At 35.1% G+C, this 25469-nt stretch overlaps 1 protein-coding gene across 3 annotated transcripts in view; it reads right to left on the minus strand.

Moving 5' to 3' along the window:
- Positions 1–25469, minus strand: part of DGKB (diacylglycerol kinase beta) — a 331032-nt gene that overhangs the window by 133067 nt on the left and 172496 nt on the right. For all 3 annotated transcript variants that reach the window (XM_050971447.1, XM_030234719.2, XM_030234706.2), the window contains one exon: positions 2736–2800. In XM_050971447.1, the coding sequence (XP_050827404.1) occupies positions 2736–2800 (65 nt within the window). The remainder of the gene's footprint in view (positions 1–2735; positions 2801–25469) is intronic.

Genomic DNA, 25469 nt, shown 5'->3' on the forward strand with positions numbered 1-25469 from the left:
TGTGGATTTTTAGTATAGGAATATTTACACATACTTAAACTTAGATTTTCCAAAGACTTACGTCTAACTATCTCTAGGCAATTTAGAAATCTAAAACTAAATTTATTACTTTTTTATTTTTAATAAGTCAGTAATTCTAAGTGCTAGTGTCTAAAATCTGTGAACATTGCGGAATTTCAAAATATGACACAGTTCCCAAGAACTAATGATCTAGTTCCAAAGAATGCCACAACATTGGCTAGTAGTCATTAAAAAACCTAAGTATGGAAATATTCTCTCATCATCATTTTGAGAAGATAAACAAGCACAAGAAGATTTTGCTTCTACACAAGTAGAATGCGTCAGGAGTTTTCCTGTTACTTCACCCTATTTACCATAAGCCTTGGGGTCAGAGTGCCAAGGAATATCATCAGGAATTTGAGGATTATTAACAGGATTTAATGTGAAAGATTCTCTAATTCCAAACTTTACATAACTTATTTCACTGAAGCAAATACAACACCTGTGTATTTCAAAAGACTTCTGCACACAATATAAACTCAAAGTTTCTCTTCAGTAAGGAAAATTTTTGCATGTTCATTTTTCAGAGTAGAACCTCAGTGGAAGGACCTGCTCTGAATGATAGCTGTGAAAATGAAAATGTTGGAAAATTAGGCAAGAGGAAACTAACATAAAAGCAAAAAAGAATTATTTTTTTAAAATCACAAGAGATATAACCATGTGACAGTGTAGGATTTTCAAATGAGTAATGTAGGGTTTTCAAAGGAGCAGGTGCTGTTAACTATGGAGTCCACTATGAATCAGACTTGAGTTGGACTTGCTGAGCCTAAATAATTTAGATTGCATAGAAAACTCTACATTCTGGTGAATTAAGATTTGAGGCTCAGCAGACAACTAAAAAAAGGGGTTTCTTTTCATACCCACTAGGAAAATGCTACTGCAACATGTTATCAACTTATTTCGAACACGCAAATAAGTGGTAATGAAGAAAGTATTTGTGAATGAACATCATCTGGAAAACTACTGAACAAACATAGAAAACCCTTTTTTCCTCACTGTACAAAAGAAAACACATTTTAAAATATCAGTTTCTATTATGCTTTGCTCAAGTCTTTTTATGTTTTTTAGAAAGGCATAACCTTTCTGAATAATTTTTATATATCTAGAGAATCTTCGCTTTTTTCAATCTCTTTCAATGTCTTCGTACCAAAGTATGTAGGGATTGGGACTATATATTTTTGTAACTAATTTCCTTAAGATAATGTTAGAAATATCAGGTTCCTTAAAATATAGATGAATTTCAAGGTGAGTCTGCTAGCAGATGTTATTAATGGCATATGATTTATTGTGACATGAAATCTGATCTGAAACTCATGATATTAGCAGAGCTTTTTATAAATTATAATTGCCAACTGCTGAAAATATGTGGAAAGACCACTGATAAACTAGTTTCATCTTCAGGGCCTGGAATATTGTCATTTGCTAAAAGTCCAATATCTCTAGTCCTGCTGGGAGGGTACAGTACATTGGGATGCATAGATTAGGCTTGAGTTCAGATCTTATCATAGTGTAATTCTTTCAGAATGAGAAGCACCAGAGCTAGGAAAAGGAGGTCATAGAAAACAAATATGTACTAGGAGACTTAAAAGGAAACAGACACTTGGGTTCACAGTATGTCATTGTAGAGGTGCTAAGCAAATTGAGTATTTGCTAAAAAGAGGCCCCCATTCTGACTATTAGCTATAAAATATATACTTTTAACAAAAAAACAGTAAGCAAGATAATTTTCAAACATATTTAAAACATCATTCTGTACAGCTCTTAGATGAGAAAGCAAACAGCATATTTTATCATCCTAAAGTCTGTGAAGATTTGCATCTGCAGTAGACTTTCCAGGTCACCCTCATGGAAAACTAAACACTCTATGGTTAGGTTCACAGTGACAAAACATTTGTGTTATTAATTATTTCTAGACATTCTCCATTTATTCCAAATAATTTTGTATCTTACTTTTCTGTCCCCATGTGTCTTTAAATGTTAATTAAAGTTTCTGACATGTTGCTTTGACCCACCACAACTTACTTGCTAAATTACCTAAATTTGAAGAAACAAACATAAACATTGCATTATCAATGTTATCTACTCAACAAACCAGATATTGAATTTACAGTAAGCATAATGCATTTTTAATCTCCAGAAAAGCTCTGCCATAAAGATTCAGAGAGCAACACAAGAAACAGATGCAAAGTCTCATTCCTGACTTTTTTTATAGAAGCAAGTTCTTTAGTGATAAAAGCAGTTCTGTGTAAAATGGCATTCCATTGCCCTTACTTAGAGTATACATGGAAGAGCCCCATCAATGTACCAGTGTGAGTGTGGGAATGAAACATAAGGATCACCATCTGCAGCTGTCTAAGAAGTGATCTTCAGAGCCTAATGGCAAAGTGTCAGTTCAGGGATCCTCACAAACACAATGTTTCATCTAGCCTTACAAGGCAAACATTTCACCTGTGAGAAGAGTTTATTTATAATGCTATTCATTTTAGCTGTAATACCAGATAACAAAAAGTTACACTACAAGCAGTCTAGGAGCATATGCTTAATATAAAATGAACCAATTTCCTCTCTTTTATAAGAATCAATACTTTAAAAGATGAGAGAAACTTAACCCTCACAGAACATATCTTAATAACATGGAAAAATATTTTTATATGCATATATTTTTAGATTCTTACCTACTGTTGAACTTCTCTGGATGTTTTTCTCTCATGATATGGAATCTGTGGGCAATTGATGCATCCTAACAGGACAAAAAAAAGAGCACCATAAATCTTTTGTGACAGGAAAATTGCAAAACAGAAGACCCAAAGTGTACACAATGCATATCGTTTGTAAGGTGTTTTGTGAACTGTCATTTTCAACAACAGCAATACTCTTTTCACTTAGAAAGCTTACAGGTACATTGTTCCCAGGATGGGATGTATTTGAACTTAATAATTTATTATTCTTGTTGCAGTCTCCATTACTTCTTTTTACAAATCAGAAATGATAGTTCTGAGTAGTGAAAGTGTTTTCAAATTTATACAGTGAATAATATCTATATATGGCGAAGGTTTCTTTAAGACAATTGATAGAACTGACTTCCAAAAAAAAACAAGTAAACTATTTGAAATCCATTTTTTTAGTAAAAGTGAGTGACAGGTTCACCAAAGTCACTTTACATGCTATACAAGTTGATATTTCATATGGCATTCAATAGCTTTCTCTAAAACTGGGTAGGAAATAGAAGACTCTCTTTTTGCTGTACGTCAGGATGTGAAATCATGTGGGGAAATACTGTTTAATATAAAAAAGATATTTTTAAATTAAACAAATTTTATCAATATTTAAAAAATAAGTAAATAATTTTAATAATATAATAACATGTATGTGAAATGAAATAGCCATATGAAATATTTGTAAGTGTATACTATTTAGAAGAGAATCAACCCATTGTGCTGGGGTGAATTGTTGAAAATAGAATATTTGGAACTGATTTGCTAGAGTCTGTTTTCAAAGCATTTTTTCTATCTTCTTTGGAGGTATGAAGAGAACATTTTCCACAATTCAGGTCATGCAATCTTTATTTCTCATATTAATTATTAAAACTTTACAAACTGGGAATTAATCTTTAATTTTTCAATGTTTGTATTAAATTAATTGTTAGAGTATGAAATCTACCAACTCTTGAGTCTTGCAGCAGATAGTAAACACAGGGAAATACATTTGGTTCGTGTCTTTTTAGTTATGTCTTAAAATTCTGGATGCATATGAATATAAGAAGAGTTAGTCCAGTTAGTACGAGATTTCAATGAACTCCAGTTTCCATGCAAATAGCATTTGAGAAAAACTACAAATAAAACTGTCACTATAACCAATTATCATACATATATGAACTTCCTCTCCTAATATTTACCAACTTAAAAGATTATGGAACTATAAAGACTAAAAACTTGAGAGAAATACTAAATTCAGTATAACCCTACATCTAGCAACATTTTAAATTATTTTCAAACAATGGGAATTACAACTTGGAGGAAAAGCCTCCCAAATTAAGTACTTAAATTAATGATTCCAAACATGACTAGAAGTTTTGTTCAAAATAATTTTTATTTAAACAAATCAATGTTAATCTAATTCACAAATAAGCAAGTATTTAATGCAGATATAAAGGCACCCACTAATAAAAACCATGGCTTCAACATTTTGTGTTTTAAAATGTTTTGTATTTACTAGAATCTTGAGCAGGGCACACACCAGAGAACTGATTGGTTCAACCTTCAATGTTCAGTTTACTAACTTATGGGTGCTTTTAAAAGATAAATGTTGAATTTGAACACCATTAAATTCAAAGGTAAAATTGTTCAGATAGATTGACAACATATAAATAAACTTACAATTATGAACAAAAAAGCAATGCATAATTCATAAATTATAATACATGCTATCTACTTAAGGGTGTAACAGTATAGAATTTTTAGGCAAAACTTGTGATCACTGATCAATTTAAATCAGTTAGCAGCAACATTAAATGTATTGACTCCATCAAGGTACTCAATTTATTTTATGAACTTGCTATGTAGTTTCTAAAGACGTACATAGTTTGCTGCTTTATGCACATCACATAGTTATTTGTGTATTTTTCTACTATATTAAAGAATGGAATTGTCATTCAACATTTCACTGTTCTGCAAGGAAATGACAGGAAAATTCCCAAGTGAATGGTGCTAGTCAACAAATGCCTTACTGTTCTGTCCTCTCATCCAAACTGCCATAGGAAACTTTCAGTGCTGTATTCTCAAACTGTACTCATTTTTAATTCATTTTTATGTGCAATTTTATATGGCAAATATCCACAAGTATCCAGGTGATCCCACAGTTCTTGGAGACGGATGAAATAAAGCTGACGGTAAATCCTGAGACAGCACACTTCTAAACAATGGCTGCTAGCTGAACTAAAATAATAACTCTGTTAACTTTAGAAAGACCCATCATTCATACTTTATCCCGCAGTAGATGCGCCAGCATTAGAAAAGTATATTTGTTAGCTAGTTTCATATGAAAAAGGAATGAAAGGACTATTGTAGTTAACTGTTCATTTTCTACACACTGAAGCATAAGACAGACCCAAGACAAAATGAATAAAGGAGTAGAAGCATTTTTGACAGAAACTAGGAAACACTAATCAAGGACTAACTGTCTAATGAATGAAATGAAAAGGCTAATGTGCTTACTCACGCAGAACAAACGCAAGGCATAAACAAGCTAGGGATCAATGCCCACTGCAGATGGCAAACAGGCAGTTGTTTCCATGCAAGGTTGATTTGATCAAAATTCTCCCTTCCCTGAACATTGTCTGACTCCAAAATGAATCAACTGACTTAATGAACAGAGAGGTTAAAAAAGTAATACACCCAGCTAATTTTGATAGGCACAGCAAAAGACGGGCAACAGGTAAATTTCCCAAAAAAAAGAAATTTTTGAAGAGCTACTTTTATTGAAATTGCTGAAGAACTACTTTTATTGATGGAAACTGTAAACCAGAAAAGTAACTACACACAGATAAGCTCAAAAGTAAGGGAGCTGCTACAGCTTCCTTCAGCTTATACTATCCAACAGTTCTTTCAAATCCAGAGTCCTAGGATTCCCCAGCACAAGGGATCTCTTCTCAATCATAACTCCCACTATAAGAAAATCTGAAACCAGCCCATGCTGGCTGTGCATTAGAACAACAAACCTCTGCTTTAGGGGAAAAAAAGTTTAGAGAGGAAAAAACCAAAACCAACCAAACAAAAATCACCACCCAAGGAACTACACTTGAGTTTTCTGGTTTTTAAGTGCCTCCATTCTTGTAATTGTTAAAACAGTATCACATTGACTGGTATAAGTAAATTAAAAGCAATGGGAAGAATTGAAAGTAATAAGAACTTGACAGTGAGTAGGAATGTAAGTACTGCCTCCTAAGAGCTGCTGGAAATTACCAGATACCATACCTGAATCCTGAGGAACAACCATTAGAAGTTTCCTGGCTGAGGAGAGCAAAGAGTCCTTAATTGTGAGATTTTTGGCTACATTTGTAACACAACTGATTTTAGCAGACTTCATTCAGCCATTTCAAGTAGGGGGAACCAGCCCAATTTGTTTATACACACAACTGTTGTTGGACCAATGGAGAAATTATTTTTGTGTCAAAAGCTATACTAAAATCAAGTAATTAACTATACAGAAACAGAGTAATGGTATGGTAAACCAAATACAATTTGCAAAATATGCTGACCTTTCCTGGTACCTGATAATGCAAATGGCCAGGAAAATATGAGAAATTATTTTTGTATTTTACTGTAAAACTGATGTGAAAAAGAAAACCCAGGATTCAGTAAGCAAACTTGCATGCTTCATGATTTTACCCAGCAAAGAGAATAGGATTTTTAAAGAACGATCATTTGACAGTCAGATACTGGTATATAATTAATATAATCTTTCAGATTTACATACTAATTTTTATTAGTAAATTGATTTGCATTCTGGCCTGAAATACAATTTTCCAGCATTACTAGATCTGAACCTAAATATTTTCCAGCTTTGCAAGTAACACAACATAAGTAAATTCAAGCACACCTAGAAATGGCAAAAAATTATTATTAAAAATAATAATCTGAGGAGAAACAATGGTGTCAAGTCTTTTGCAAGACAAAAGGAGGAGTAAGGTCTTATGGCATAACTTTAATATGAAACTATCTCCTTTCCCTTCATCACATTTCAGTCACAGACCTCATTTTATACGTCTAATTGTAATATTTTTCACCAAACCACCCAAGAATTAGGATTTTTTTCCAGGAGCATTTTTGCATCAGAATCAATCATGGGCACAAAGTAATGCTGAACACAGAGCATCTACAGCAGAACTAAGCAGCCAATTAGGCAATTTTGTGTGTCTGAGACTATTATATGAATACTTGAGTTGTACAGTACTATTCTAAAATTCTGCATCACTTTTTAATATATACAATATTTTTAGTCATTCAAATGTCATATGACAATAGCCTACACGATAATTTTTAACTAAATTTGTAGTAGCAATCAAATCTGAAAGAAACTGCCACATTGTGTGCACTTTTATATGCCCTTCTTGTTTGGATGGTTTCCTACTACTGTAGCATTTAGAAACAAGAGATGAAAGAATGAGTATCTGAAGAACAGAAAATGCAGTTTAACTCAGTTTAAATTCTACAAAAAAATGTATCTTTATATCACACAAGTGTTCAACCAGGACATTTATGTGATGAACATGCAGACATATACACATATATGCACCCTTACATTTGAACCTGTTCAGGCTCTGAAGCAGCTGGGCTATCCTTATACCTCACTCAGGTTTGTTTTAAATCCTGACAGTGAAGATAAGATAGAGAACAGACAGAGCATATCTGAATCTACTCCTAGGAAATGGAAAAAATATTTTAATTGAACTAGGACATTTCTCAAAGTGACCTGCCAAGAAGAAAAGAAGCTTAAGTTGCTACACCTCTTTAATACCTTATGATTGACTTACACACATATATATTCATCTTTTTAATGGGTATTAGCATTACCGGAAAGCAATCTGAAGCAGTCTTTTCAGAGGAGTAACCTTATACATTGTGAATAACCTTATAGAAAGATTAATGCATTTAATATATGTCTGTCTATAGGTTTGCTGTGATTAAAATTTCCATTAAATAATAATTTTTATGCTGCTGAACAAACAAATGACCAGTGTGCATCTTCTTTGGATACAAATAGTCTGATTATTTTTTTTTCCTAAGATGCTTCTTTAATTAAGGCTTAATGGATCCACAAGGCTAGGAAGCTAAGGGATAATTCAGCAACCTGTAATCTTTGGATCAGAATGCAAATCTAACCTGAACAACCAGTTAGCTCACAACAGTTATTAATATGGTATAGTACAGATGTACAAAAAATATCAATGGAGTTAGATGAAGTAAGTTTGCCGTGGTGGCTTAAAATTAATTTTTAGATTACTAGTTTCTAGAAATTATTTATTAGATAAACAAACATCCTCATAATTCTGCATTCTCCTTTCTGTACATATATATAAAATATTAAAAAAAACAGAGGTACACCCTTCATTTTAGTATTTCCCACCCCATAATAAAAATCTTAGATAAACAAATCAAATTGAACCATTGAATGACTAAGTCTAGAAAAAGGCAATCAAGAAGCTTAAGGTTCTGCATTGTTTGAATCAAGCTGTCAGTTCACATTTGACTCCCAGGTTTTAGACTAAATTCCATTATTAACCTGAGAAGGAAAAGGGATTTTAAAAATATTCATTAATATAGTAGTTTTTGGTGAAACATTAGTTACTATAATTCTATTTCTACTGATATTTTGGGCCTGTATAGATGAGAAAGATGGTAGTTTGAAAACATCAAACTACCAGAGCAAGAAGAGATTAAAAGTACTTCTTAAAACAGCTTTCCTAAAGATACTCATAATTTACTTTTTTAAGAAAAAAAACTCGAGCGCAAAAATCTGAGAAATTTGTGTTCCTGGCTTCTCAAAAAGAACACAGAAACTGCGGATAATGGTATTTATTTTGTCTGTGATACACTCTAATGGTCAAGATTAAACCATAAAATATTAAACCATTAAATATTCTTAGTCAGACAGCCAGAATATTTAACAAAGTCTTTGACCTTTTCAGTAACAGTGGGTCTGGGTCTATATTTACAGAACTTTATGTATGTGAGTGCACTGTGTTAGTCTAGGCAAAAGTGTTCTCATGGAACCTGAAGAGCTGTATTTAAGCAGCTGGAATTACTACTATATTTCAGCAGTACTTGTATTGCTAAGTCAAACGACAGTTCACACTATAAATACTCATATAAACAGGCAGTATCTCAAAATCCAGGACAGAACATCAGAACCAGAGTATTCATAAATGACAGACAAAAGACCAGAGGATGCTCCATCTGGAAATAGTAACAAAAAAATTGAAACAGGCCTACAAAGATAAGCACATTTCATCTTTTCATTTGAAGTCATAATTCTGTTGAGTTTCTGATGATTCCATACAGACATAAAATGGAATTCATTTTGCCAAAAAACCCCAAAAACGTGTTTATGCAAAAAAACTCAGCCACCATTAAGTTCTGCCTGTGCATAACTCTATAAATTGTGGGCACGTACAGCCATTGACTCCTTTGGTATTTACTATCGATCAGTTTATACAGGGTGACTACACATTCCAGCTGTGTAAGGACCAGCCCTCTAAGATAAGCCTTTGTACCAGTACCTCAAGGACTTTTTTTGAGGAGCTATTTTGGCTTTTAGAAATTGACAATACATTCCTATGTACCTATATTTTTAAGTCATTAATCAAGTGCAAGACTGGGAGGCAAGACAAGCTATTATCAGACCAGATGTGTCATGTGCCCCAAGACTCAATGCAATGCAGAGGACATGCACCCTGTAAGATGATCTCTGCTGAGGATACACTGTGCTACATCTTCCCTTCTTTATATTTGGTCACCCTAAATTTACTGTAACTAGAGAAGGGTTCTTCTAGGTCCATGCTAAGTGTTTATGTGGTCACTAAAAAGAGAAGGAGAAAAGTGATCACATGGCAATTAGCCAACATAGCCATATAGACAGTGTATTAAGTACCTTGTATATTAAAAAGATCTCTGTGGTAAACCTTTAGGAGCATTTCTGATAACTGCTGATCGAGAACTATGTTGAAATAGTCCCAAATTATCCTGCAAAGTGAGTTTGAGCAGAACAAAAGGACACAGCTTAGGCTGAAAGTCAATACAGGCAACACTATGCAATGCAATTGGTCCCTGCTTTAGATGTTCTTCAGAGAAACACAGAAATGGCTCCCAGGCGTCTTCAATAGAAAGCACAGAAACAAAGTTGACATTAAAAGCCCATCTAGCTTGAAAAGAACACAGACTTTCATGCCCAGCACTTCTACAGTTCTTAGGAGAGAAAAGTGAATAATTAGCTCAATTACTAAGCATTTTTTTGATGAAATACTAATTAGCATCATCATATTAAAACTTAAGAGAAAAAAAGCAAATTTGGGATAAAGATTAACTGCTTGTGTAGTGTCTTGAAAAATTATACTCTAATATGATTTTTCAAACACTCTCATAATTAAAAAAACCCCAAAACACTCCCCAAAATCTCCCCAAAACCCCCAAACATAAATCCCTTTGAGTATTTTTATTCTGAACACTGATTATATTTGCATTAGAGTAGTATCCCCAGGGGCTGCATGTAGGCCCTTAATTTAGGTGCCTAAACTGTAAGGGTGATTTCCCTATCCTCCTATTCTCAAGAGTTAAAAGAAAGCCCTTTGGAAAGACTCTCCTAAAAGGCATGTGGACATATTTTCTGCTCTGAACTTTATTTCAAGATCTTTTGTTATTAATCACACATAAAACTGAGCACACCTAGCTTCTCACATTTATGAAAGTATGCCTGAAATACAACAGTTTGAGCAGTCCTCTGAAATCCTTGATGGGGTTCAAGCCAAGCTTGTATCACCACCCATTTTATACACTCATTTGCTTGATAGGGATCAAATAATAAATGTTCACCTGACTTCTCCCTAGCAACTTCCCATAACTTGTTAGTCAAAGCCTTGGCAACAGAGTCTTTTAATTTTAATACATATTTATGCTATTCATTTGTTTCCATAGCAGGTATTTATTTTTATAAGAAATATGCAAACCACTAAAACATCTCTCATTGATTTACACTCTGAAAGAATATTTTTCTCTTAATTGAAAAAGGTCACTGTTTTCCTCATTCATTATGTTTTCTATTTGAAATTTAAATTTTTGCATTACAATATTATTTATTATCTTTCCTATTGGACAAACAAATATTAATTTATAAAAAATCCCTCTAACATACTCATAAATTAAGGCTAGATGTAGGATTATTTATCTACAGACATTCACACTCTCTCTCTCTCTCTGCTGATTTACGACAAACTTTTTAAGATCCTCTCTCTTACATCTTTCATATAGCCTGTTTGTTCTGTCTCAAAGGTCCAGAAACAACTTTCTTAACTTTTATTTGATATCTGCATTTGCTCTTGGGTGGTATCAATCAAAATAGTTTCTGAATCCTTCTCCTTCATTTTCTTGCTAAGGTGTTTAAGGTTTCTAATTCCTCCCTTTGTGGAGGCTCCTTCAAACTTATCCCCTTCCTTTCTCCTCTATCAATACAGACCACCTCCTTGTACCAGTAAGCACCTGAGATCCAGTTCAGACCCTAAGGATTTGTCTGTGGGATGTAGCTGTGAGAAGGCAACAGTACCAAAATGCAGAAGAGTTATATATCAAACTGAAACAAGCCCATTTATTAGTAAGTCTGAAAATAACTGGTCACCTAAGAAGCTTCCAAGAAAGAGCTAGATTCACATGAACTACTCATGCCAAGTTTACTCCCACCACAGTGGTTTCTCTGAAAAGGTACTGCAGAAATAAAACTACATTAAATTGTTTGTAACAACATTAGATGGAAGAGATTACACCCTAGGAGATCATCTTGATCACATACTGATTTTACTGCTACTGTTAATCAAATTTTTAACTTAAAAGGTGAATGCGTACTTATTTCCATGCACAGCGTAAGTGGTCAGGTTCTTTTTTGAAGTGCAAAACCCCATCACATGCTACATGTCAATGACCAATATTTTAATGAAAAACAAGGGGTTAATCTCTGAAATAGGTCAACCTCATGAATTACTATAAATAGTTCATATGAACAGTGACCTGGGCTTTATTTTACTTGCTCCCTAGTTAAATGGAATTAAAAAATGGAACTATATGCCATTTTACTGAGCATTTAAGGACTCAAAATAATATTCTATATGAAAAATAGGAACCTGCATTAAAAAACAACCTAAACATGCTACAGCTTAGAGAACAAAAAGCCTTTTCTGGATTTAATATTTGGATATATGGAAAAGTGTTAAAATATGTCAAAATACAAACATGTTTGTGGAAGATGAATTCAAATTAAAAAAATAATAATTCACATATATTTTCCTTCCAAAACAAATCAAGCTTTTTCTACAGCTGCTTTGAATAAGTAATTTAGATATGCAAAATATTTTACAGTGATGATCTACACAGAGCACAACACACAAAGTTTATGCAGTAACTATTTTTGTAGACCCTGAGCATTAAAAGGCTTTGAGGTTAAATGTATTTATTTCCTCTATAGAGAGGTTCTATTAATGCAATAAAGGGAATAAGCTACAGACTATTATCAGAATATTGATACTTAGAGACAACAAAAACTTTGTTCTTTATTGTAATAAAGACACAAATAATTGAGAACTGTAAACTTTGGAGTTGTGAAAATGGTAGACCAAAATATGGTTTCTACTGAAAAGGGAAAACCACCAGCAACTTTAGAAACTACAAATTATGCATTTTACTTTTGGTTTATGTAAAACTGTTTACTATTAAGCAATCCTACAGCAAAATAAAAAATAACATTCTTGATGAGGTCAGAAACCCAAGAAACTGCACTAAAGCCCTTTGCTATGATTTATCATGAACAGAATTTTGAACCCAAGAAATAAAAATGTCCAAACTGCTTTCAAAGTACTGAGCTAATCCTTCACAGAGGGTCAAGAAATGCTCTTCCTGCCTTTTCACATCCCCAGGATCCAAATGTGCAGAAGACTAGTGAAAAAGTCTAGAGTAGTGTAGTGAAACTGAGAAATTCCTTAAATTTCCTATCAAAAAAATTCCCCCAGGAGTGCACTTGCATAATGCTTTTTGCTTAACCATCTGGACAGACTCAGTGCGTCATGGTTGTTTAGCAACTTAGGGCTTTCGTGGTAGCTCTGAATATATAATACCAGTATCTTATTCTCAGCCTCAAATTGTTTGGGAGGATTCTATATCTGCATAAAAACTCTTTGCATAAGACCTATTTACTCAGGATTTCCAACACATATGGTTTTCTAGAAGGCTAAGTTGTTTACACTAAATACTAGGTCATAATTCCCCAAATTAATGATCTACTGTACAAAGTTACTCCCCAGGTGATCAGACTATGGGTGCAGACATCTGCAGAGCAGAGGCAGGATGAGCAAGAGTAAGTTCAGAAGACAAATAAAGCATACAGACAAAGTTAGGTCCACAAATTTCACTGCAAACAATATGAATGGGGCAGCTTCTCTGAACTTTAGGCCAGACAGTTGTGCTAGAAATATATTTTACAGATGGAGAATCCCATCATTTTTTGACAATAAATCAATTTGCTTCATGAGAAATAAGATTTAAAAAGAAAAATTTTTGGTCTCAATGAAAGCATAGTCAAATCACCTTTAAATTTTTTACCTTAAAAAACAATGCAGTAGGCTGAAAGCCGCTCCTAGATTTTTATAAATTTGCAAATCAAAGAGCACCTGTTTGTAAAGTGCTGCTTTGCTCAACTACTTAAATAATGTAATCAATACTAAATGACAAGCTAGAATTCCCAAATTTGCAGCACAGTAAGCAGACACTTGTCTTGCTGATATTTGTAACAAGTAATCTTTATAATGTTAGCCAAGACAAATGTTGTTAATATTAACTTTTACTCAAGCATAAATATCCCATCCATATGACATTAGATATTATCTCAAACTAAGATTATATTAATGTTTGCAACTATTTTGTATAATAGTATCATTAATAAGGGCAATGTAAACCAGTTAAATCCTACTTTTACTACTGGGTATTTTTTTGCTAATGAACAATCAAAACCTATAAAAAACATATGCAATTTAAAGATCGATGCAAACAAAATGTTTACAAACATTTGCAAAAGCCTGGTGAACACATTAATCTTTCTTTTAGTTTCAGTTATGTGCATTGTATTCAAAGCCACCTCCTAGACAGAAGAAATGTACTATTGAGACACTGTTTTAAGGACAATGGGTGTAACACACATTTCAGAATCATCATCACAGACTACTCTGAATTGGAAGGGACCTACAAGGATCATCAAGTCCAGCTCTTAAGTGAATGACCCATACAGGGATAGAACCAACAACCTTGGCATTATTAGCACCATGCTCTAAGCAACTGAGCTAACCCGTTTCCTTCTGATAAAATGAGAACTGCCATTCAAACTGCCATTACTTTCCAAACAAATAAATCTATGTTAATGCACGTCAAAGAGGCATTTCAGAATGGCCTTTATGTATACATAATCTGTGATAACAATTCTGTTTCTGGATTAAAAAGCCTTTTTTTCCTTAGATTTTTTTTAGTAAAAATACTTACACTGTTCAAAATTATTAAAGTATCATCTACACCAATTTCAGTGTTATTGCACAAATAGTAAATTATGCTGTCAGAATTATGGATGGAATTTTAAAAGGCTTCAATTTTTATAGTCTTTTGAAAGGACAAAGAAATCTATAAAAAACCCAAGATTACAATTTCAGCATTTAAAATCTACACAAAATAATTCAAACAAATGTTATGACATTTAAGATAATGAAACCCTTCATTTATGCCAATGTATCCTACTTCACATGTAAGGAGTCAGAACAGATGTCCAAATATTGTAATGCCAGAGAAAAGTTAGGGCATATCTTGATTAATACTCTCAGAGCAGTCCGTGGTGTCTCTTTAAAACTGGCATGAGTTACTTGAAAATATCTATTCAAAATCCATTCTAGGAAACATAGCTAGACAAAGTGTTCCCAAGACAAAAGGAAAACAATAAAGCTCTGTATAAGCCTTTTAGCAATGTAAGCTGCATATTATCGACAGACCATTCATTGCAATCAACAAATGATTAATTGCAAATTTGTTGCTAAATTGACCACGAAAAAGACAAGCTTCAGGGTACTGTTAAAGAGGAAAAACTTATGTTAAAAATGATTGGAGACTTTTTGTAGTGAATTAATTCTAATCAATACTCTTGTTGACTGCACAGTGGAATAATGACTTCCTTAAATAGCATATGTACCCATTATTGTAGACATCCAAATTAATATTTAACCTAATGCCTTCCTTTTTTTTCCTCTTTTTGAAACAGCATTTTCTAATTTCACCTTTAAGAAAAAGAGTCTATGATAAACACATTTTTTGCAAAGTCTAACATCAATCAACTTGGGAGGCATAATACTCAGGCAAAAAAATTTAGAATACAAAAGTAACGATGTTTATTTAGAATATTTATATGAAAGCCGTTTTAACTACAACTGGCATGGATGAAACAATAGGTGCCATTAAGCATATCTACTTTACAAACTTCTGAACAACAATCATTTTGTTTGGTGCAAAAGTATGATTTCAGAGTTTAGTTGACGTCCCTTTTTCCTCCTTTTGTGGATGCAATCATATATGTAAAACTTAAACGTTTAATGAGAAAGATAATTTCATTCTTGTGATGGTCAATGTACTATCACAAAATTGGTATGAGTTACTGGGAGGGTACTTTTGTTATACCAATAGTATTTTGAAAAGTGCTTTTCTTCTTGCATTTGAACAAAAGTCTGGTTTCAAATTTTTCTTCAAGACAACAAATTTCCATGAATTTACAAATGCTGCAATTGACAAAGAAATACTTTAATTACTTAAATAGATTCACAGCTAATGCCCAAACTACAGTTTTGACAATGAATGGATTGAATCATATGTTTAAATGTATCTCATTAATGAAAACCTTCTGGAAATCAAGTTTCTTATAAATGTGGTTTAGGTTGAGCTGCATAGCTGAATTATGATATTCTTTTATATTTTTGGGGCATTGGGTGGGGGATTTTTTCTTTGTTTGGACTTTTGGTTGATTGGTCATGTTTTTGTATGATGGGAGAAGACATTTACTTTAGGCACTAGAAATCCTTCTTCTAATCCTCAACTACTCCTGTAGTGCATATTAAAAAAAAAATCCAAACAAACAAACAAAACATGCATATCTATATATTTATATCTATCTATATCAAGGAAGCAGATTTGAAAATATTGAAATTTCTCAGACTCCAAAGGAAATTATAAGATTTTCTAAAAAGCACAAATGGCCTATCCAAGGACAGAGTTCAGAGCTGAAAGTGAAGCTGTTGACAAATGGACACAATTTTTAAATGTCTAGGCAGGCCTCATTAAGTTTTCTGCTGTAAATATGTCTGTAATTTTGTTTTCTTTGAGGCACTTAAATAACATAAGTAATCCACAACACCTACCTTTCCGAGTCTTAGACATAGAGCAGAACCTAAACACCAAATCTCTACCCAAACCTCAATATAATCAGTTACTTCCAAACTTGCCTCAAAATCCCATGTTTTATGATTCAACTATATCTGGCCATACCACTACGTCCTCTTCACTGGACCGTTCAGGAAAGTTCCTCCACTGGCTTGGCAGCCGGAGACCTGCAAGGAGGTACTTGCATCTATCCTTAAGAAACCTTAGCAGAGCTTATACAATAACTCCACTGTGGGAACTCAGCGCATCACCTCGGATGCTCTGAGTCCCAGGGAGACTCCTTGGGGGGCTCGGAAGTCCTGGAATGTAGCCAAAAGCACCTGGTGGCTTGATTTTGACCCTTCAAGGGTCGTGCTATCAAAGCATGAGGGTCTGGAGGTTTCTGAGGTTTGAATGGTGTAGGGCAGGTGTTTTTGTAGAATAGAATGTAGGTTTTAGGATTTTGGTACAGGGGGGTCTAATGGAGGCAAGATGGAGGATTCAGGCCCGACCTCGTGGCTTTTCTCCTTCTTCTTGTCATCCATCTTCTCTGTGATGTGTGCATTTTAGATTGGTTCATACTAAAGGTGCACTGTTTAATAAAGGTGATGGGTATGGGAGAAAAATTGTAAATATCATATACGTAATTATCAGTATAAGAATGTGCGACCGCCCTAAGGGGAGGAGGAGTGCTTGTGGCTGCCTTGCTGGTCAGGTCTCGGCTGGGCAGAAAAAAAACCATATAGATAAGCTATAATAAACAACCTGAAGACTGAACAATAGAGGAGTCCAGACTTGTCTGTTCATTGCGGGTTGCCTGCGAACCGTCCTACGCGAACCAACCTACGCATGTCCGACAGAGACAGACAGCTGATCAGACACTCCACCTAGTCCAGCTGGGTTTAAAAGTGGATTCTTACTGCAAAATTTAGGAAGGTAAGCGTGAAGTGATACTTACCTAGTGTACTCTCTCAGGCTCCCCAAATTTCTATCTGCTAAAAAGCTGGGCTGATAGAAAACACTTAAATTTCAACAAAAGGAAATGCAAAGATTTGCATCTGGGTAGAATAAGGCTATCATACAAGCTGGTGCTGAGTGTCAAGAAGATCTGCAGAAAAGGACACAGCAGCCCTTAAGGACTATAACGTGAATGGGAGTCATCAGTGTGCCCTTGCAGCAAAGAAAGCAAAGCAGCCTCCTCTGCTCCATCAGAAAGACTGTATCCACCACCCGTGCCACAGCAGTGACCCTTCTTCTCTGTTCACCACTTGGGACACCACATTTGGAGCATTCTTTGGTCTTGGGCTTCCCAATACTGCTAAGACATGGACATGGAGAGACCACATCTGTAAGTATCTGAAGGGAAGGTGTCAAGAGGATGGATTCAGGCTCTTCCTCATGGTGCCAAGCAATAGGACAAGAGGCAATGGGCAGGAACTGATGCACAGAAGTTCCACCCGAATATGAGGAAGAACTTCTTTACTGAGAAGGTCATCTTCTTTATTGTGACCTTGCACTGGAACAGACAAACCAGGGAGGGTGTGGAGTCTCCCTCACTGTGTCCAGATGACATAATCTCCAATCTTGTGCCATGTACTCTGGGTTGGACCAGATGACCCACTATTGTCCCTTCCAATCTGACCAATCCCGGGATTCTGTGATACCACAATTTCTTCAACAGAGGGACAGCAGGCTGCTCAGGAGCTGAAGTACACACCACCTGAGCAGAATCTGAAGCAACTTGTTCAGCTTCACAGGAAGCTCGTGACAGGAGCCTTCACTGCTACCTACAGCTACCTGATGCAGAAAAGATAGATGGACTCTTATAAGAGGTGCACAGGATAGGAGAAAAGACAACAAGAAACAAGTCAAACACTGCCCAGCCAGGCTGTGGGATCTCCAGTCTTGGAGGTGTTCAAGCTTCAATTAGAGAAGTCTCCAAGGAAAGTGATCTGATCAGAGTTGCTACAAGTAGGATGTTTGTCTAACGATCTCCAGAGGATCCCTTCTAAATTGAAATATTCTCTGAGAGCCAGAGGTCTCTGCTGAAAAACGTTCCTTTCATGAATTTCATGGTGTCTTGATACAATGAACGCTAAGCATCTTTAGAGTTTTGCAGTTTAATTACATGCTGCATAGATAAATACTTTCCTTTGTTTGCCTTGAAACTGGAATCTAGTAGCTTCATTTGGTGCCTGTTAGTTTTTATATCGGAAAAAACAGCAAACATAAATTGACCACCAGACCTCTCCTTCTAACTCATGATTACACAGACCCCACCATCTGTTTTCTATACCAATGGAATCTAGCCTACATAACTGTTCTGATGGAAGCATGCAAAGCAGAGAGCACACTAATATGGCAATTAACAATGATGGAATTAATTCAGAAAGTCCTTCTGGTCCATTTTGCATGGATTAATCTCACAGTACATGGAAAAATAATTTAAATATAAAGTAGAAATAATATTTTTTGACTAACAAGATGAGTCTTTACCCATTCTGGTTCCACAGGGATATTTCCCTAAGTTTCAAGCATATAATTATCTCCTCTTCATTTGCTTGAATATAATAGATTCATTAATAAAAGTTTGCTTTAGACACAAGCTTAGGAAAATAGTTCCTGGGACCATTTAGAATAGAATAGAACTAAACAGCTGGAAGGTACCTACAATGGTCTCCTAGACCAACTGCCTGAACCCTTCAGGTCTGATCAAAAGTTAAAGCACGGGCCTTGTCCAAATTCCACTTAAACACTGACAAGCACAGGGATTCAACTATCTCTCTCTCCAGGAAGCCTGTTCCAGGGTTTGACTGCTCTTTGCTTAAACAAATGTTTCCTCATGTTAAGTTTAACACTCCTGTGACCCAGCTTTTCACCTCTTCCATGCATCCAACCAAGGAACACCAGGAAGAAGAGATGAGCACCTCTCTCTCCACTTCCCCTTCATCAAAAAGAATAGAGAGGAATGACGTCACTCCTCAGTCTCTTTTTCTCAAACCTAGACAAGGGCAGTGTCCTTAGGTGATCTTGACGGACATGCCTTCCAGCTCTTGCACCTGCTTTGCTGTCCTTCTCTGGATGCATGTAAGCACCCAAACAATCGTCTTAAATCACGGGGCCCAAAACTGCACACAGTATTCAAGTGAGTCTGCACCTATCTAAAAGCAGTTCTCTAGTTTCATAGGTCTTCTTTCATTCCCTTCATGTAAACTACCATTTGCTTCCCTTGTATTTTTGGCTTTTTTTTTTTTTTTAGCAGAAGATAATTGTGTGCTGTATGTACAAGCCAGTTTTAGGGCTTTTATACTATTCTATGCTTTAAAAAAACCATCCACAGTCAGCAGTAGAACGATTCTTCAGCGATATTGTCTCTAGCAGCTAAATACTATTAATTATAACAGGTTTTGGGTTTTTCACAAACTTGTATTGTCCCAGAGCAGCAGACTTTATTCACTGCTAACAATAAGTGAAGCTAATAATGTGTTCTTAAAACATTAATGCAAAAGACAACAAAATGTTGTTTGCTTAACTAAGAAATGAGGAATTATAGGATAGATCTGTGTTTATAGCCATAAGTGCAAATGTTCTGTCTAGTTTTCATTAAAGAGATTTAAATAGCTAAAAAATGGCATGAAAAAATGCCAACATCTGTATGACAAAGTAGCCCCACTTGGTATAATAATTCTTTTTTTTAGTGGGTTTTTTTGGTGGTTCCTTTTTTTTTTTTGGGTTGGTTTTTTGTTTTTTTTTTTTTTTTTTTTTGTTAACTTGGCGGTTTTGGTCATTTGTAATTCTGATATGTTAACCAAAAAAACTGACATGCAATGCGAATTGAGTAGCCTCTTTGGATTCCAGCTGGCTTGGCTGTATGCCTTTCTAATGGTAATGAAGTCACACAGCTGCTAGGACAATCAGCTGGAGTTCAGATCAGTAGCTAAATGGATATCCAGACTGGCTTCTTATCAGGACTCATTAAAGTTCAGTGTTAACAAACTGTAGGGTTACATAGGTTTACATGGTTACAGCAAAGTGCCTTTTAAAAATGAACTTGTTTGAGCTGAAAAAAAATCTCTCCTTTTTCTGCTTATAAATGTTACTTTGTGCTGGTCAACTCAAGAAATGTTCAAACCTACTCCCAGCGAAGTGAAAGGAAAATTCCCATTCATTTGCATGGAAGTAAAACAAATCAGTTCTCAATGTTTCAGGGATTTTTGAAGAATACTGCTATTCAAATTACTTCAGAATGCCTCAGCTAAAGGGTCACTTGCTTTTCAGCTATGTCCAATTTTCAACTTAGAATGCAGTGCACACTAGACCTGTGAGAATTTATCAGCTTTTACTTTGCCCATCGAATTGCTAGCATTTTTATGCCACATGAAAATGTGAAGCTCCACCATTCTCACAAGAAAATGAAAAAACAAGGATATGTAAAATCTTACATTTTAGACTAATGGTATTGCTGCAATATACAGGTATGTCCTGCCAGTTCTGTAGCTTATTCTGGGATCACAGTGCAGCCAGTGCAGGCTGGGGGGATGGTTGTACCAGCACAAAGCTTCAGTGTGAACCAACAAATTTCAGTATTAACCATCTTTCCTACAGATAAATGGGCAAGTACCAAATGTGTCAACTCTTACAAAATCATTACTGCTATCTTTTTCACCTCTACAGTTTTTGTCATCTGTTTTTATTGAACAAAATTTGAATTATAAACCCTTTTTAGAATATGGAACACGCAATGCTTGCTTGACATACTAAAATGGGATAAAAGGTTGTATCAATGTACTGTGAATGTGCAGTACCAGACCTTCTAAAGCATTCTCTACATTCTTCAAAACTGATACAGTCCTTAGACAACATTTCAGCTGTTATGAGTAATAGAACCAAATGGTTTGATTCATGGCAACAAATATCAACTGCTCTGTGAGTGAAAATTTCAATGAGAAATAACAGCAAATTTCAGTGAGAAATAACAGCAGTCAAACAAAAGCCTCTTTTAAATTAATGAGAAAAGAAATTTTTTTTACAGATATTCAGGTGGTTAGGATTCTGGTCATCAGCTTTATGTATCACCTTACAACGCAGGAGCTGCATAATATAAAATGTGTAATAAACTTGAAACTACCTTGTGAGTTCTTCTAAATAAGGACTTTATCTTATCTTTATAGTGGTTTGCGCAAACAAGAAAATACCCATCCAAATTACAAGCAAACTACATCCTGCACCCCAAACAGTTCTGACTTTTGATCTCTTTGCTTTCCTTTTTGAGGTTTACCCAGCTCTTTCCCATTGGGTTTTCTCCAGGAATCAAACCCTAGTCAGTATTACTTATGTGAAACTAAGATGAAGGGCTTTGGCAACATTTCCAGATTATAATCAGCAAAATATCATATCTCCCACTAACCAATATATGGAAACTCACCCACATAAATGATATCATCCTGATTCAACTAAGCATGCTCAAACTGAGCAGTGACATTCATGCACAGGGAGAAGTCCACAGAAGGAAAAAAAAAACAATACTCCTACAGTTAATTATACTCAGAGACAAACAGGCAAATAATTGCTTTACACTTGCACATACTCTGAATCCTACATGGTATGTCTTGTTAGAAACAAAAATATTATTCTACTTTTGATTTTAAAATTATTTTAGTGGCTATGAAAACTGGCAGGATGACAGCATTTTTTACATAAAGTCCTATATTTATCCACTGAGCTTAGGTTTCCTTGCCAATATCCTTTGGCTTTTACCTACAGGAGCTGCTTCTGCTGGCAAGCAGTAAGTTCACTTCCATGGTTCACAGTTGAGGCTGTCAACAAATGTGCCAATTGTATAACATGGATATCTATTCAACAGAGAGGACTCAGCAGAATTATTCTATAGGTTGTATAAATGTCACTTGATGATAACTTTTAGTTACTGTATAACTCAGCTGAATTTATCCTGTAACTTCTTAGTCCTCTCAGAAACTTATTCCACAAATCAACTAACTGAACACAAGTAGCCACTGTCAGATTACTTGCCTTGGCCCACTAGCAAGCAAACTTAAATATTTAAGCAAACTTAAATATACAACTCTATACTTACATCAGTGCAAATATTCCTATTAACTTCTGTGAGCTTTTTATTAGTTCTCACCAACTTGTAATGAATGGTTTTCAGATGGAAAACAAGGAGAAACATTAAACTCAATTGACATGTACTTTGCTTTCCCTTCTGAGGGTTTAGAAAGGTAACTTCAGCAGTAAAAATAGCTAGGAGGAACACATAATCTTTTTCTGTTTCTAATCACTGCAGTATACAGGTATGTCCACAGGATATAACAAAGTGCTAAAGTGGTGTCCAAAAGAGAGAGACTTCATAGAAAATAGGAACTACTTGCAGTGTTTTGCAGTGCAACCATCTAGAGCAATTGCTCTTGGCACAGGTCTAGCCAATTTGTGAGCAGGCAAAATGCCATCTGAACAGATGGCATGAGGTACACAGCCAAATAGCCATGTATGTGCATCGGCTGTGGGTAGTAATGGCATGATTCCCAGCCATGAAGGTCTAAACAGTTGTCCATCCTGATCTTAAAAGCTCATGTTTATAGAGAATTGTCATCAATAATCCAGCTTTGTACTAAATTATCCTTGAAATAAAAAATGTTCCTGGAGATGAAAATGACAGATAGTTGAATTTCAGGAGAACTCCTCTGTTAATTTCTTTATTGCTTCATTTAGCAACTTTTAAAAAAGAAAAAAAAAAACACGATGATGAAAACAGGCTCCAGTTTCATAGGCCCTTTTTACTTGTTGCTTACTGCTGTGGTAATAGTGTGCAGCAAATTCTTGATCTGAGGAGCAGAGAATTAGGTTTGGGTAAGAGAATCTGGGTACGGGAATTCCTGCACTGCAAAACTGCACACGGATTGTATCATACCCTTTTTTTTTTTTTCCAGATTATATAACTGCCCCCAAAAATAAAAGAACAAAATGTTCTTCTGCTGTGGAGGTTCTCAGGGCTTACTCAAAGCATCATGAACACCCCCATGGCTAGGAACAATCAACTGTACCTGGAGTTTTACAAACTTCATCTTTCATAATCATGGAACTACAAAACAGCTCTAAGTCTACTTTGCCCGGAATTTTTACCAACAGTGTTCCTCAGCTATGTCTGAAGATCCAAAGCAATGATTTCACTTCAATTCTTCAGTCCTTTAGTGCAGCTAATTATTAACCAGCTATTTTTATCCAACAGCATTATTTAATTTTCTGCTTACAAACTGCCCAAGAAAGACTAAGTTATCTTTGTGATCATTAGTTACTTGAAAAGATTTTACATGCCATTTCAGTGCTTGGTTCCCATCTTTAAATCTCCACAGATATGTATGTTTAGCATAGAGCTCAGTTTGTTAATTGTACACAAAGGTTACAATGTTTCTGTCCTATGGCAGGATGAACTGAAATTCTACCATTAAGATTTTGATACAAACACCTGCAATTTCAAGTTCAAAATGAAAACTCTGGCAAATAAATTCTGGTTTTCTTAAAAATGTTCCCTGCTAGTAAATGTACCTCCATGTAATATAAACACTACCTTGCTATTCTATTAATAATTTTTATCTTTCTAAATGGTGAGAGGAAAAAAACCCAATTTTTAAATAAAATGCTGCCAGATGCAACTTAACTAATTTTACTAAATGATCCATCCTTACAAATTCATTGGTACAGAAAAGTGGATTCTCTGTGGATAACTTGGGCTGATTCAATAGTGTACCTAGCAGTGCTCAATAGAATGCACAAAAGACTATCAACTACAGTCTTTTAAGACATGTCTTGATGGATGGCTTTTGCATATGCCAAATAATCTGGCAGGTAAGAAGACAAATTTGGTGCCTTTGAAACAAAACAGAGAACAACAAAAGGCCTAGTACAGATTTCAATAGGTTCAGGAAATGGACTATAAACATATTACAGATTCCAGATTCTCTGTGATTATTAGGAATCACAGAGAATTGCAGGAATATTTGAGGTGGAAAAACTGTGTTACTTTTAGCAGTTTGTTATCGTTAGACTTGCACAAGGAACTGACCAAAAGAGAGCAGTTTGCTTGAAGCGGAAAACAAAATTCAGGGGGAAAAAGGAGCGTGTAATCTGAAACAAAGCTGTGATCGTCAAGAACCTGTTAAAATAGCTCTTTGCTTTTGCAGTATGTCTTGAACATATTGAACATTTCAACCTTACAGAGAGAACCTGTCAAATCTTAGAAGGATCTAGCAGTACAACTGTATGTAAAATAGGCTAGCAGAGAAGAAGTTTACATGAGCAAAACATATTTTTGAGCAAGAGCTGAAAGTTTCAAGTAGTTTTCAGTAAATGATAAATATATGGTTTGTTAAACCTTTTCTCCACACTGTATCTCGAAAAAAAGTTTGGCTCAGCAGGTGGCATCAAAACCACAAATACTGCCTGCATTGTTAAACTGATCAGGCACACAAAGGAGAATAAATTCCATTTCCATGTAGATGACAGGGATACTGCGTGTTAAGCAGAGGGATAGATATTTGGTGGTGGAATCCATCTGCCCTCTATAATACTCACCATAGCTGGGGAAGTAAAAGCCTTTCACATTTTCAGTTTGTCTAGGGCAGCTGTAACAACAGCAGATAGAGTAAATGGTTCAGGAATCCAAAAGAAGGTCCATTTCTCCTAAACTTGCCCTATTTAGAAATGGAAGCCATGACAGATTTGACATTATGAGATGACAATGGAATGTTCATTCTATGTAGGAGGATACTGAAAATCAGATTCATGAATGACATCCATCTTTTCAGGCTAACCAAGCTGCAAACAGCACTGATTAAAATGGGAAAGAAAAAAATTTAGAATGAGGACCCACAAGAAACATCCAAATGACAGCTACTTAAAAACGTTGGTTAAAATGCTAGGACTATTCAAAAAGACAGATCTCATTTTGGAGATCAACTGGTGAAGAACAGGAATTACGAAGATGTTAAGAAAGAACTTAAACAGCCATTTCTCAAGATGGCAAGAGCTGGAAGGTTGAACACATTAAAATAAAAATCAAAAGCAGTGATTATCAAAGATTATTATGCCAGTGAGGTACTCAACAAAACAGATTAAAAACGGTGTGGATGACTGAGTATTAATAAAGTGTTTTTCAAGCAGCAGAACTTATGAAGACCTTTTCTACTGATATGCCTG

The sequence above is a fragment of the Serinus canaria genome, chromosome 2 (assembly GCF_022539315.1).
Source record: "Serinus canaria isolate serCan28SL12 chromosome 2, serCan2020, whole genome shotgun sequence".
Classification (NCBI taxonomy): domain Eukaryota; kingdom Metazoa; phylum Chordata; class Aves; order Passeriformes; family Fringillidae; genus Serinus; species Serinus canaria.